The 15,933-nt window shown below is 43.4% G+C and overlaps 1 protein-coding gene across 1 annotated transcript; it reads left to right on the top strand.

Moving 5' to 3' along the window:
• Window positions 1-1,793: 1,793 nt before the first annotated feature.
• Window positions 1,794-15,600, top strand: LOC133053852 (LETM1 domain-containing protein LETM2, mitochondrial-like; the record flags this gene model as incomplete). Its single annotated transcript, XM_061138280.1, is given in 14 exon segments — window positions 1,794-2,083; window positions 2,173-2,212; window positions 4,857-4,946; window positions 4,949-4,986; window positions 6,729-6,859; window positions 8,153-8,235; window positions 8,238-8,252; window positions 9,596-9,652; window positions 9,655-9,776; window positions 11,205-11,269; window positions 12,830-12,974; window positions 14,922-15,026; window positions 15,070-15,123; window positions 15,325-15,600. Coding segments are annotated over 14 exon segments (1,511 nt in total), but the record flags the coding sequence as incomplete, so codon positions are not given.
• Between the last annotated feature and the right edge of the window lie 333 nt (window positions 15,601-15,933).

Raw genomic sequence — 15,933 nt, 5'->3', positions numbered from 1 at the left:
GCTCTTCTTCGGTACGTCCAAGCGTCAGCTGCATTATGTATACATATATATATATATATACATGTATATATATATATATCATGTTGAGGGGGCCAGTGGCGGCGAAGGTTCTTTTTTGAAGCCTTATGCCGCCCGGGCCTTGGTGGTATATCATCCGTCTGTGCTGCTCTTCTTCGGCACGCGTCAGCGTCTGCTGCATTCGGTGTACCTCGAGGGAAGCTCTTATACCGCAGTTTCCGTCTGTGTCTTTAGATGGAAGCTTCCAGGGCACGTTCACGTCTCAGTGGCATCACATCTTTTCTCTGGATTCATATACAGATGGTATTATGTTGCAAGACCACATAACGCAGGACTATATATAGATGTATATATATATGGATGTATTTGTATATGTATACGCATAATATATATATATACATACTATATGTATAATGTGGAAGGGCGGGGCGATAGTGGTCACTGTTCCTCTCTGGAGCCTTCTGCCGCCTGGGTACTCGTGCTGTCGTATTCATCTGTGTTGTTCTTGGTTGATCTATCACCCCGTTTGCTGCATTCGGCTGTACGTATATCGGAACAGCCTCTCTTACCGCAGTCTCCGTCTGCATCTCTACATGAAAGCTATCGCAGCAGCACGCTCACGCCTCTGGGGCGTTTTACATTCTATCTGGGCATACACGGACGAGCAAGGACCTCGACACAACGTACAGGAGAACTGTATACAATAAAATATATCTACTGATATATATGTACTTATAGACATACGTATATGTAATCTGTATATACGTATGTATAATGTCTATGTATAGATACATGTATATATATATATACATGTCTGTATGTTTATACGGTACGGCTACGTGCAGTTCGTGCTACCGCAGGAGCTGCGGGGCGGTTTTGCTTAGAGACGCTGCTGCTGCATGCTGCTTCGCATGGTCTGTCTCTCCACATCTCAAATGCGTACATACACGTATCTGTATATATGTACATGTATATGTGTATAGGTACGTCTGCGGGCACGCACGAAAGTGCCAGTGTACACGCCGTTTATATGCTGTGTCTTACCGCATGCAATAGACGGTGAGTCTTACTGATCCGTATATATATACAATATATATTATATATATACATATATATATATATGTATATCTATATTTATATGTGTGTGGACTACGTCTGTGGATGATGGATGCGAATCTGGAGCGGTTTCTGCTTACAACGCCTCGTTCACGTATGCATATGTGGGTATGTACAATATATTCGAGCACTACCCGCAGTAAAGTAGAGGGCATACAGTAAGATACGACGGCGCGCACTGTAGAGAGACACGCGCGTGTTATTATTAGTCCGCGTGTACATTTGTCTATTCGTGAGTCCGCATCATCTGCGCATCTGCTTATCTGCGCACATGCGTGTAAACACATATATATGTATACATGTATATATATATATATATATATGATATTATACATAATATATATATATATATATATGTATATATATACACACATACATATATATATATGCACATATACGCGTGCGCCGAGCTACCTATCCATATACAGAGATATATCTATATGTGTCTATACATCTATTTTTGGTCGCAACCAACCAGTACTAGAGAATGTTCTGATGCGTCGCTACCCATTTATTCGAAGAATATGGATTGGAGAGTTGGTCTGCTGCTGTTGGGAGCGACTGCGGCTCCCTGAAGAAGTACGTGGGCGATGCCGTTTTCGTGTTCTGCTGCTGCTGTTATGAATTTCCTCTTTAATGCCGAGGCTGGGCTCTTGCAGGTGGTGCTGCGGCTTCCACGTGCACGCAGCTCTGCCTTTCTGGTGTGCTGTTCTTCATGCTGCTGCTGCTGCTCTTGCGGCTGCTGCGGCTCCTGCTGCGGCTGCTGCGGCTCCTGTTGCCGGCGCTGACGCTCCTGCTGCTGCGCCCGCCCCTGCTCCTGCTGCTGGGGCCGCTCCTGCTCCTGCTGCTCCTCCACCTGCTGCGCCTGCTCCTGCTGCTGCAGCGTCTGCTGCAGCGTCTGCTGCTGCTGCTGCTCTCGCTGCTACAGCCGCTGTTCCTGCTCCTGTTGGTGAGGCTCTTCTTGCTGATGCTGCTGCTATTTATGTTGCAGAGGCACCAAAACATTTTTCAAGTATGCGAAGATGATCGCGACCCAACCCAATGGTGGTGAAGAAGTTCTGGAAGAAAGGAAAAGAAAGTGAGTACTTAAGCTTCCTCATCTTCTTCCAAAGCACGCACCTGGTTCCTCTGCGGCGGTCGCGTGTGTACATACGATTCCATACAGATGTGCATATATATACATATATGTCTATATATATTAGATGTGACGGTAGCCATATATGTCAGAGCCGACCGCATGTCTCGGGAGCCAAGAACAGGCATATGTACGTATATACCTGTCACGGGCACTTAATAGTAACCCTCCAGTCCTGCCAAGTGCTGATAGGTGCGCTCACACAATTGTACCGATGCATAATCTCTTACTCTCATAGAACAAGCAGGCCTGCAAAGTATGTGCTAATATCCGTGTGGAGTATTCGTCAGATGGAGCAGTCAGGCCTACAGACTATGTGCTCATCTCTGTGTATTAACAGGTATGGTATCAGTCCCATAGAACAAGCAGGCCTGCAGACTTTGATGTGCTCAGATCCATGTATTGACGTGTATAGTGTCGGTCGTGTGGAGTATTCGTCAGATGGAGCAATCAGGCCTACAGACTATGTGCTCATCTCTGTGTATTAACAGTATGGTATCAGTCCCATAGGAACAAGCAGGCCTGCAGACTTTGATGTGCTCAGATCCATGTATTGACGTGTATAGTGTCGGTCGTGTGGAGTATTCGTCAGATGGAGCAATCAGGCCTACAGACTATGTGCTCATATCTGTGTATTAACAGCTATGGTATCATTCGATGGAACAAGCAGGCCTGCAGACTTTGATGTGCTCAGATCCATGTATTGACGTGTATAGTGTCGGTCGTGTGGAGTATTCGTCAGATGGAGCATCAGGCCTACAGACTATGTGCTCATATCTGTGTATTAACAGCTATGGTATCAGTCCGATGGAACAAGCAGGCCTGCAGACTTTGATGTGCTCAGATCCATGTATTGACGTGTATAGTGTCGGTCGTGTGGAGTATTCGTCAGATGGAGCAATCAGGCCTATAGACTATGTGCTCATATCTGTGTATTAACAGGTATGGTATCAGTCCCATAGAACAAGCAGGCCTGCAGACTTTGATGTGCTCAGATCCATGTACTGACGTGTATAGTGTCGGTCGTGTGGAGTATTCGTCAGATGGAGCAATCAGGCCTACAGACTATGTGCTCATATCTGTCTATAACAGGTATGGTATCAGTCCCATAGAACAAGCAGGCCTGCAGACGTTGATGTGCTCAGATCCATGTACTGGCGTGTATAGTGTCGGTCGCATAGAGTCAGTAGGCGTGCAAGCGTAGGTAGCCACCTATGCGTAGGTACGATTAGAGTAGTGCTTCCGTAGGGTAAGCATCCCTGCAGGCCTACGTGACCACCCACGTCTTCTGATGACTACAGTAGTGCTTGCGTAGCGCAAGTAGGCACACAAAAGCAGGTGCTCACATATGTCTCGTTCGGACTAAAAGAGAGCCTGAGTAGGGCCAGGAGGCCTGCAGGCCTAGGCGGTCACTGGTGTCCAGTTAGGACTATAGTAGTGCTTGCGGAGAGTAAGAAGACCTGCAGGCGTAGGTGATCACCCCGTGTACTTATGACTGCAGTGGTGTTGTGTACAGTACGTAGGCCTGCAGGCGTCGGTGGCCATCTATTTGTAATTTATAAGTGGCGTGGTGCTTGCATAGGGCACGTGGGCCTGCAATCCTGAGTGGTCGCCTATATTCAGTTACAACCGCAGAGTAGCGCTTGCGTAGGGTAAGCAGGCCTGCAGGCGTATGTGCTCAGATTCATGTGTCGATGTTTATTGTGCTACGTGCATCGAGTGAGCAGGCTTGGTGGGATGTGCGCCGACGTGCATGTATGAACAGCTATATAATCCCTCGCGTACGGTAAGTAGGCCTCTAGACGCATGTGCTTATATGAATAGATCGCTAAGTATAGTATTGCTTGCACAAAGGAAGTGGCCTTACAGGACTATGTTCCGAGATGTATGTATCAATGAATATGCTATTACTCGCGTAGAGCAGGAAAGCCCGCAGGGGCAGGTGTTCATGTACATATATCAGTGAACACGGTATACCTGCATAGAGCAAGGAGGCGTGAAGGAGTATATATATATATATGTATATGGAGATGTAGAAGTATATATATATATATGTATATGTCTACACAGAGAGAAAGAGATACAGGGTACAGCCTTGTTCGTGACGATTCTAAGCGTCTGCGTCCAATGCTCATGCATGCATCAGGTGCCATTCATACATGGCGGTGGACGGTGACAGGCTTTAGGCCTATGCCTCTTGCATAGGGCAAGTAGCCGTAAAGGTATATATATATATATATATATATATATATATATATATATAGGTACATGTATACATATATATATATAGATGTATTCACAGAGAGAACGGGATCTAGGATAAAGCGTAGCTAGTGATGATTCTACGTGTTTGCGGCCAATGCTTACGCATGCGTCAGGCGCGATTTATACATGGCGATGGACAGTAACAGGTTCCAGTCTCTTGCACAGGGCACGTATGCCTGGACGAGTATATATATTCATAGGCACATGCATACATATATATATATATATATATATATGTAATCACAGAGAGAAAGGGATCTAGGATAAAGCGTTGCTAGTGAGAATTCTAAGTGTTTGCGACCAGTGCCTGTGCATGCATCAGGTGCGATTCATACATGGCGATGGACAGTAACAGGGTTCAGTCTCTTCTACGCCAACGTACGCGTCTCTTATCAACTGTTGAAAAAGAAGATATTGGGCACCCTCTTCGGTATAACGAGCACAAATTGTTGGTAAGAACGCAGATGATGATAGAGCAGCAGCAGCAGCAGCAGGAGAGCAGAAGCCGCCAGGTCTGCTTGTGCATGCATGTGCGTAGATATGCACGCATACATGTCTTTTTAAGTACAGAGCCCTGTGTCGTGTGAGGCTAGCTTGTTGACTTTTTCTTCTCTTCTTCTACTTCACTGCTGACATGAGAAGTGTGCTAGGTGCGCTCTATGTAAGGACGCATATACTAGCCATACAGACGAAATTCACACATGCATATATGTGTATCTGTATGTGTGTGTATCTAGGTATTTCATTATGTGCAGCGAATATGAATCAATAACGTGAAGACACATATGCGCGTCTGTTCTGGTACAACGCACTCTCCGTTGTAATGCTAGATATGGCTTGTCTCTTTCCCTCAGTCTTCACAGGGCCAGTGGCCTGCGTAGGCACTATATGTGAGTGCATATGCTGAATATATAGGCGCTCTATATATATGCGTGTATACCTGTATGTGTGACCACAGACTGTGGTACGTCCAAAAATGCAATCGCTAATGTATAAACCATATATGTATATAGGTGTATAAATGTATATGTAAATATGTATATACATATATATATGTATATATATATATATATTCACATATATGTGTATATATATATATATATATGTATATATATATATATACATATATGCATATATATGTATATATGTATATGCAGCTACAAATTTTCTCCGCTGTATAAGATAAATTCCGTCCTCTCTTTCTTCTTTTCGACTTGAGCATTGTCCAACATACAACGTTGTCAGGTTAGGTGTGGAGATAAATTTTGTTTCTTTCTTTTAGTTTTTCTCTTTTCACATGAGAAGCGTCCTCCCCGCTGTCATACTGCAGCAAGGCCACCGCCTGTTTGGCCCCCTCCACACGCGTACGAAGTATTCTTCGTATTGAGTTTTCTCGCTCCCTTCCTTCTCCGTCATTCGCGTGAAGAATACCTGCGTCTCTGACGCGCCTTTATACATATATTTATATACATATATATATATATGCATATATCATATATATATATTGTAGCTATCTCTCTCTCTATTTATATACCACGTATATGTGGACTCGTTAGTGAATGATCTCCGAATAGCAGGAAGATGGTAGTCGGCTCTTGTACATCATGATGCTACTAATACTGATAATGATAAGAATTAAAGACGTACGATACGTAGGTCTCACGTATATAGATACCTCCGGCCGGCTGGATGTTTGTATATGCGTATGTCACGTATACATTCGCTCTCTAGCGGTTCTCCTTTCGAAACGTAACATCGGGGTGGCAGTCGCGCATCGGAAAACTTCTAATTTAATTAGAGTACTGATACGAAGAAGTGGTATGTCGCGTATATCACATATATACACGTGTTTATATCTGGCGCCTATCTATATATATATATGTACCATAGGTATTTTTTAAAACGTGATTTTCCTCCTCCGCTAAGAAACAGCGGAGTTGGCAACCGTAAATCGTGAATTTAAAAGGACAGGTAACAGTAAGAATAATTATATTACAAAGAAGACGTAGGGTACGTACATCACATAGACATATACGTAATCCTCGTTCAGATAAGAAACACCGAAGTCGTCAAACACGAATCCAGTAGAACAGGTAACAGCGAAAATTCATTACGAACAAGAAAAAGAAGACGTACGCTACGTACATCACATAGATATATATGTCTGTGTAGGGCTGGTTGTCTTTTCTCGCAGGTGCGCACCACAGCAGACGCTTTGAAGCTAATTCCTTTCTCCTTGATGATTGTTATACCTCTCGGAGAGCTGCTCCTGCCTGTAATGCTGCGACTTTTTCCTAACATGCTGCCTAGCACATTCTTCGAGAAGTAAGCTATTTCGTTATATAAAGAGATATCAATATATCATATATATATATTTATATGGACATATATGTGTGCCCGTATATGTGTATAGATAGGCGCTGTTGAAAGGCTGGCTGTTTTTGTACATGCACGAAGACAGCTATTCACATGTATATATGTATATATATATTATATGTATATATATACTCCTATATATGTATGCATAGGTAACCGTGTGTCTGCATATGTGGATTTATTTAGAATTTAATTAATTTCTATATATGCAAGAGACAGCGATATACGCGTGTATGTATATATATGGGGTCTACGTGGGCCAGCATGTGTACTTCAGAGTACGCTGTCTCCATGAGTGCACCGACATATACAAAGAGTACAACCTACGTATATGTACGAACATGTATAGATATATATATATATATATATATATGCGTATTCCGTGTGTGTAGGCATGCGCATGTGTATGCAATATACAGTGCGTACGAGAACTGAAAAATTTCCCCAATACGTACGTCTCCTACTGCTGCACGGACCACCTCGACACCGTTGTATATTCTCCTTAAAGCTGGGAGCCTAGCAGACAACCGCGCGCAACGTGGCTGATTAGGTCATTTGTGTTGTGGTGAATACATGTGGCGGCTGCACCCCCGTGCTGCTGCTGCATGGAAGCAGGCGTAGAGAAGATGCCGGCATTTTTTTATGCAGCTGGTGCTATCGCTGCGGAGCTGCCGGTACCGTACGTTTCATTGTGCCGTATATAGATATTCAGCATTCCTTCTTCTTTTTCTTTTTTTCCTCTACTTCTTCTCGTTTCTCACTTATACAGACATACCTGGATATATGTTGTAAAGTGCTGCCGGCCCTCTACCGCCGCATGTACCTTTGAAGCTCTCTACAGTATGTCTGCTGCTGCTGTCGTCCATCACAGGCAGGAAGATGTTGCGTATCTCACTGTAGTAGTAGTCCCACTCGAGGACGTATATATATCTGTGCATATGCATACATACATATATATATATACACTTGGTAGCTCTGGTGCTGCAACACGCCATCACAAGCCCACTGGTGATATTCGTACTCGTGTCGCGTATATACCGTGTCTGCTAGTGGTACGGACAATCACAGGCAGTAGGTCCCGCACATATCACTCTTATTATATTCATACTTTAGTAAATATGTACAATAAGTGTGCTGCTTCTACTGTCCCTTGCATGCAACTGCTCCTGCGGCATTCCTCTGTATTGATATGTGTTCTCGTGTAGCTGTGTATGATGCTTCTGCCGCTACTGGGAATTACAGGCAAGTAGATAATGCGTATCTCAGTCGAAAGCTAAAGGCGAAGCAAGAACTTGCTGCATTCTTCCAGGAGCTTGTGAGGGAACATACAAGCACATTATCGGTAAGCGACGTCCTGCCACCCCTGAGTAGTAACAGTAGTAGCAGGGTTTCCAAGGAGGTAACAATAAAAGGAAATATAAAGAATTTCGCTTTGTATGGCTTACTGTTTTGCGTATATGTGTATATATAGATATTTACATACATATATGCATACTGGTTTCGTAGCGAAAGAGGAAACAAAGACACCCGCGTGTTGCTGTGCCTACCTGCCCTGCGCGTACCTGTTTTGGTCCGGCTATACATACACATATGTATGTGTATACAAGTACGTACATAATCTGTATACACGTGAATGTATAGATACATTCTATCTACATATAAGCGTATATATATATATACACGTATATACGAGTACGTATGCGTGTTTGTATACACGTAACAGTATACATGAAGATATATATATATATATATATATATACAGCTTCTGTTGTGCTACCGGGGTCGGGTGTGACGGCCGTAGGTCTCCGCGGTCAGAGGGTGATTTGGCGTGAGTGGCCGCAGTGTCTTGCTATGGCTTCTTGCCTTCCATTTATATAAGACGCCCATACATGCGTATATGTATACAGACGTATACATGTATGTGTATACATACGCGTATGCAGATTTGCTATGAGTAGCTGCGAGTAGCTGCGGTACGTTCACGCTATACATCTGTGCTGCATATCTGCGGCTGGAGCAGCAGCAGCAGCTACAGGGCAGATCACAAGTACACCACCACCACCGCCAGCAGGGAGGGTAGCTACCTGCTGAGTCGCCAGTTAGGTGTGCGTGTTTGTATTGCATAAAGAATTCTAGGACATTACATTGCTCCCGCCTGCTGTTCGATATATGGGGTCTGCCGCTGCGCATATGTGTTGCTGCCCGTCGTGTTGTTGTTGTTCTTGTTATTTGATACGTGGGGGCCTTTCCTTCTGTATATGTTGCTGCCCTCCCATTGTTGTTGTTCTATGTGTGCAGACCTAGCCTTTTGTATCTATTGCTGTCCCCCCCTTGTTGTTGTTGTTGTTTGATATGTGGAGTGATGTGTGGAGCTCTGGCCTTTCGTAAATATTGCTGCCTCATTTATAGTTGCCATTCGATATGTGGAGGCCTTGCCTTTTGCATATAGTCCTGCTCTCCCTCTTGTTGGTGTGGATAGGTGGATGTGTGGCCTTCTGTATATGTTGCTGCCTCGTCTGTTGTACTGGTTGGATATGCGGCAGTCTGGCGTTTTGCATGTATTGCTGCTTCCCTGTTGTTGGTGTTTGGTATGTGGATGTCTGGTTTTTTGTATATATGAGTGCTTCCTCTGTCAGGGTTCCTTGGTCTGTTGTGGGGGCTGCCTCCTGTGTGTCTGCCTTGCAGAGCATGAATCGAATGATGCACTGAAGGACAGGGCGAAGGCGCTTCGCGAATTTCAGGAGAACTGCTGCGGAAAGATCAGAAAGACGTCAATCCTTTTCTTTCTCTCAAAGATATCCTTTCTTTTGCCAAGCTCTTCAAACAAGAATTCGTCCTCGAGAAGCTTGATCTACAGACATTGCAGGTACAGTAGAGACAGAAAGGGGGCCCTGGTTACGTGGCTGCTTCTGTCTCTTCTCCAGCGGAAATACACAATCCCGTGTACACATATGTCCGTGTACACGCGTTTACGCGTAAGCGTACAGTGTATATGCATATATATGTATATATATATATTATATATGTATGTATCTGTACGTATAAATCTGTGTATATTGTCTATGCGCGTATATGATATATAATGTGTATCTATATATGTATGTATGTATACGCTTTCCTCTGTTACGGTGTGTGTACATCTTTCTAACATATATGCATGTATGTCTGTGTCTGTTTGCCTGTTTGCCTCTTTATGCATCTTCCTGTCTCTGACTCTGTCCCTCTCTCTCTCTGTGTCTCTCTGTCTAGGTATATGTATGTCTGTACATATGAGTCAACAAGGTACCGCTTGATATCTTCGTATGATTTCTCTCTCTACATCCGCGCCCGCGGAGAGGCGTACATAAACACGAGAAACTATGCGCACATATATTCGCCTCACGATAGTTGGGTCGCTAGTGTCACGTCAAAATCATCCTGGGATTACGTCTGCACACCCTCATGAAATTCCGCTTTGAGTGGAAAAGAGGCTAATCGTTTTTCTTCGCCTGGAGGTAGTGAGGCCGCTGTTGCAACGTCAGACTTTTTCTGAGACAACTTCTTCCGCTCTTCGTGAGATTTAGTACTACGTATAAAGAAGAATAGCTGTTCTCATCTGCCTAAAGGTAGTAAGGTGGGTATTTCAACGTCAGAGGTTTTCTCGGATTACTTTAGCGTCTCCTCGTGGTAACTAGTATTACGCATAAGGAAGAATGACTATTCTTATCTGCGTAGAGGTAGTGAGGTGGCTATTTCAACGTCAGACGTTTTCTGCGATTACTTCTGCCTCTCCTCGTGGAATCCAGTATTACGTGTAAAGAACAGTAACGTAGTGGAGCCGCTATAAGAATGACTATTCTGATTTGCCTAAAGATAGTGGGGTCGCTCTTACCAGGTCAGACGTTTTTCGAGTCTACGTCTGCCTCTCCTCATGAAATTTCGTTTCACGTATAAAGTAGAATACCTGTTTTTATCTGCCTAACCGTAGTGGAGTCGCTATATTTCACGGCAGAGTTTTCCAGAAACTACTTCTCCCCCTCCACATGAAATTCCGCGTTACGTGGAAAATAGGGTAATCGTTTTCTCTGCCCAAAGGTGGTAAGATCCCTGTTGCAATGTCAGATGTTTTCCTGAGATTACTTCTGCCTCTCCTCGTGAAATCTAGTATCACGTATAAAAAAGAATAACTGCTTTTATCTGCGAAAACGTAGTGGAGCCGCTAGTTGTTACGTCAGAGCTCAGACAAAACTACTTCCCCCTCTCTTCATGAATTTCGCTGTACGTAAATACTGGAATATATGTGTTTTTCTTGCAGGTGATGTGCAAGCTTCTGGGCATTGAGCCTTACAGCTTACAGAGCCACGTCATACTACAACTCAGGTAATACAACAAATTTGATGCTCTGTAAATCTTCTCGCGTATACATATACATGTATCTGATTATATGTCTGTACAAATATGCATATATATATATATATACGTGTATGTATATATATGTATATATACAAACATATGTGAGTCTAGTACATGTCTGTGGTGTGCACTGTATTCGCGGTAGAGTACCGGGGGCGGCCACCGCGCTGATTTCTTCGGTAGTGTATATATATATATGTATAGATATATATATATATATATATATAGTGTATGTGTATGTATATATACACATACATGCGTATATATATATATATATATATACGTACATAGACGCATGTATATTTACATGGACACTCGTTTGGCGTCCATGTGTATATGCGTGTATATATACGATCTTTGTGCCCTGTAGCCACCTGAGGCGTGTACGCCCATGGTGTTGAATATTAGTCAAGTCCCTGTGCGTGGTGAGGCACCGTCGTGGGTGCTCCAGACCACGAACATATACACATATATATATATATATATATATATATATATATATATATATATACGTATGTGTATGCATGTATGTGTACAGTCCTACATAAGGATACATACGTGTGTATGTTTTCAGTGGCGTACGCGTTTACGTAGTTCCTTAAACTAACAGCTTATGCACACCAAACTGAAGGCCTCTATATTTCTATTAGGGGTGTAGTATTTGTAGATACCCGAACAGTGTATGCATATCTTTTTACTCTTCCTTCACCAATGTCTGTGTTCCACCATGGAGGGTTCTTTTTTCCTTTGTAAATAGCACATATACACACATTCCCGTGTACATGTGTGTATATGATATATATATATATATATATTTGTATATATGCATATACATATGTGACTGCGGAGTCACGTACATGAACGTGTAAGCCACACAGTAAAGATAGCGGTACTGTATATGCATCTTTCTGTACTCTTCCTTCACCACTGTCTGTTGTATTGCACGGAGTTCTCGAGCAGCCCAAGCCGTTCATAAGACACCGTTTGGTCGCAGAGGTATGGATACATGCAGATGCTACGCGTATGTTTGTAGGCATAGAGCTTCACGAGCATATACGTATGTCTTTCTTCCGCGTATAGGTTAATGCATGCAGGTGCTATGTGTATGTACTTAGACGTAAGATTATGAATAAATATATGTATACATGTACGCATATGTATACATATACGTATATATATACATATATGCATATATATGTATACGTATGTCTGTGTATATTTCTCTTTCGATCTTTCGTTCTCGCTTCGCTTCTTCTTTTGGCCCTTCCTTTCTTCCTTGCTTTCTGTCGTTCTTCCCTGCGATCGCTCCGTCTCTCTCTGTGTATATATATATGCATACACAGTATATGCGCACGACGATGGGTGCAGATAGATTCGGATAATCCACAGCGTGAAGACCCAGTAGCTCTCTGTCTATGCATCCGTGTATCTTTGTATGTCTATATGTTTCTATCTGCACATATATGTATTTATTTCTGTAATTTCATGCGTCTGTAGATCTACAAGTATTTGTGCCGATGTGTGCAGATACCATCTGAATAACATCCAGCGAGAAGACCGAGAATTCATGTGGGAAGGGGTGGAGACGCTATCTCATGACGAACTTGTTGAGGCATGCAAAGACAGGGCTATGATGTTTCACAATATTCCTGACGAAGATATGAGAGAGCAGGTGATAAATATATATATATATATATATATGTATTCAGAGATATATATATCTTTGTACAAATAAATATTTATATATATATATGCGTACATGTACAGACAGAGGTTGCCAGATGGATAAATATGCGGATATGTATACATATATGCGAAGTACATGCATGTTTTAGTCTTTCGTGGTGCTCCTGACGACGGCGTGAGAGAGCAGGTACTCTGCTTGCGTAAATGCGTGCGTCTCTCTGTATGCAATGACCATACGGGAGGCTAGTAATATGCTGGAGCATATATATATATATATACATATATATATAGATATAGATATAGATATATATATATATATGTATATATGTATAACATGTGCCCTATATCCCGTATATGCATACCGTACATCCACTGCAAACGCTTATATACATGTGTATATATACACGCATATTATGGGTGTATATATATACACTTGTATCTCTCTTTCCCCCATGTGGTAGGTGTCTCCCTAGCAAATCTGCCTACCCAAGGCCGGGCCGCTGCGGGGCGTTGCAGGTGCGAGACACATGCATATATATAGTCACGAACACATATGTTTTTATGTATTTTCATCGTACCAAACACATGATTACACATGTATGTGCGCGTCTCGTCTGCAGTCGTGGGCCAGTATGCGGAGAATCACGCATATTCTTGCTTTCGTATTGATTCCTAGCGTGTCTAGGTTGCTTGTATAGCTGAACGTTATGGCACACATATATACATGTGTGTATATATAGGTATATGTGTGATATTTTTCTCTCCTTCCCTCTGTTGTCCATCCCGGCTGTAATATATTCATATATAAGGACATATATCGTCTAATGCATCGCGGCCAGTATGTATGGATAATATTGAAGACACACGTGTCGATTACTTCCCTATCAGTGAAAAAGCATGTGCATTCGCCTGTCGTCTCCGCCCCCGAGGCCACTACACCTATATATAATATAATATATGTATGTATGTACGTTTATATTCGCTCTCTTCGCATCGAATCTTCTCGTGACCATTCCGCTTGTATGACTGCAGACGCGGTGTACATATAAATGTATAAATGTATGGATATATATACATGTCTCTTTCCCGGTCTACTGTGTACGTCTAGCTAGTACATTCGTATGTGCGTGTGCACGCGTGCTGTTATGCGTAGGGGCGATACGTGTATGACTATCGATGAAGGTATTACCTAGCTCCCTTGGTCATATACATACGTGGATGTGCAGCTTGTCTTCTGCACCTGGGGCCACCACCAATATACCTAGTTATGAACACATATGTTTATTCTTTCTCCCTACTAACACGCACACACGTGTGTGCGCATATCGGCTGTTCTCGAGGGGCCGGCACACGTATATAAACGTATATATATATAGGTGTATGCGTATGTGTGCATACGCACAGGTATGTGTAGATACAAATATATACATATATATATATATATATATATATATATATATATATATACATGCATACATATATACACATACATATGTATATATATAGGCTTCATATTTGCGGCAGTGTTTGTTAGGCATGTATGCATATATATATATGTAGATATGTGTATATACTTGTACATATACGTACATATATAGGTGTGCATGCCTATATTTAAAGCTTGCGTGGGCGTCTTTGTGTGTGGGTTGCATGGGTGGATGCAGTCGCGGCAGTGGCTGAAGACCAAGACCTCTTTGCACACGGATCTTCCCCCATTGCTGCTGCTGTGGTGTCGCTGTATTACTTTAGCATACCGGCCCCTTCCTCCTCCTGCTGTTTATCTGACAAGTTCTCTTCTACACATTGATGTACATACATATATGTATAAGTATACACATATGTATACACGTATGTATATATATGTATATATATATATGTATGCTTCATGCTTGCGTCTGCGTCTTTGGTGTCTGGGTTGCTTGGGTGACTGCAGATGCGGCAATGGCTAGAGATTTCCTCGCACAAAGATATTCCTCCGTTGCTGCTGCTGTGGTGTCGCTGCATCACTTTAACACATCGCCCCATTCCTCCTCCTGCTGTTGATCTGACAAATTCGTCTTCTTCTACTTCTTCGAAAACAGCAGCAGCAGCAACAACGACGGCAGCTACAGGAGGAGGAACAGCAGCAGCTGCTGGTACTGAAGGCGGTGCTGCTCGAATTGCTGCAGGGGAGCAGGAGATAGAGGCTGATGCGTCTGCTGCTGGTCTTCTTCCTTCTTCTTCTTCGGCAGCACCAGCGGCTGCTTCAACGCTGACGCAGCAGCAGCAGCAGCAGCAGACACCTGCTGCAGCAGCTGGGAGCACTGGTGAGCAACAGCAGCAGCTCGCGCCCGAAGACTCGGCTGCTGCTGGTGCCGCGGCTTCCTTTGCCGGACAGCTGCGGCAGCAGCAGCGAGACGCAGCAGCAGCAGGAGGAGAAGGAGCAGGAGGTGGACAGCTTCCTGACTATCACATTACTACTCCGATCACAGATGTCAGCAGAGCAGCTACCGCAGCAGCAGCAGAGGAAGGCAGCACGGCAGCAGCAGCAGCGCTTCCGGTGCAGCAACAGGAGGAAGCAGCAGCAAAGCGAGACGACGAGGAGGATGCTGAAGACGAAAATGAAAAAATGAAAGCGGGTGCGTTGTATGATTTCACATACATCGCGCTTGTCACTACTCCTGCTACTACTACAACTACACACACTACTATTACTACTATTAGTGCTTGTACTACCACTATCACGGCTACTCCTATTACTACAACAACAACTAGTGGTACTAGTACTCCTATACTCTCACTGCTGCTAGCACTATCATTACTACTACTACTACTATTACTACTACTACCAATACTACTGCTGCTACTGCTGCTGCTGGCCTGCCACGTGGTCTATACGCAGAAAGACAGAAATATGAGCATCAGCCTGACCTCTCAAAGGCATACGCAATCTATATCTCTTTCCC

The sequence above is a fragment of the Dama dama genome, unplaced genomic scaffold, assembly GCF_033118175.1.
Source record: "Dama dama isolate Ldn47 unplaced genomic scaffold, ASM3311817v1 ptg000445l, whole genome shotgun sequence".
NCBI lineage: Eukaryota > Metazoa > Chordata > Mammalia > Artiodactyla > Cervidae > Dama > Dama dama.
The sequence above is the reverse complement of the archived record's forward strand: the minus strand, read 5'-3'. Positions and strand labels throughout refer to the sequence as shown.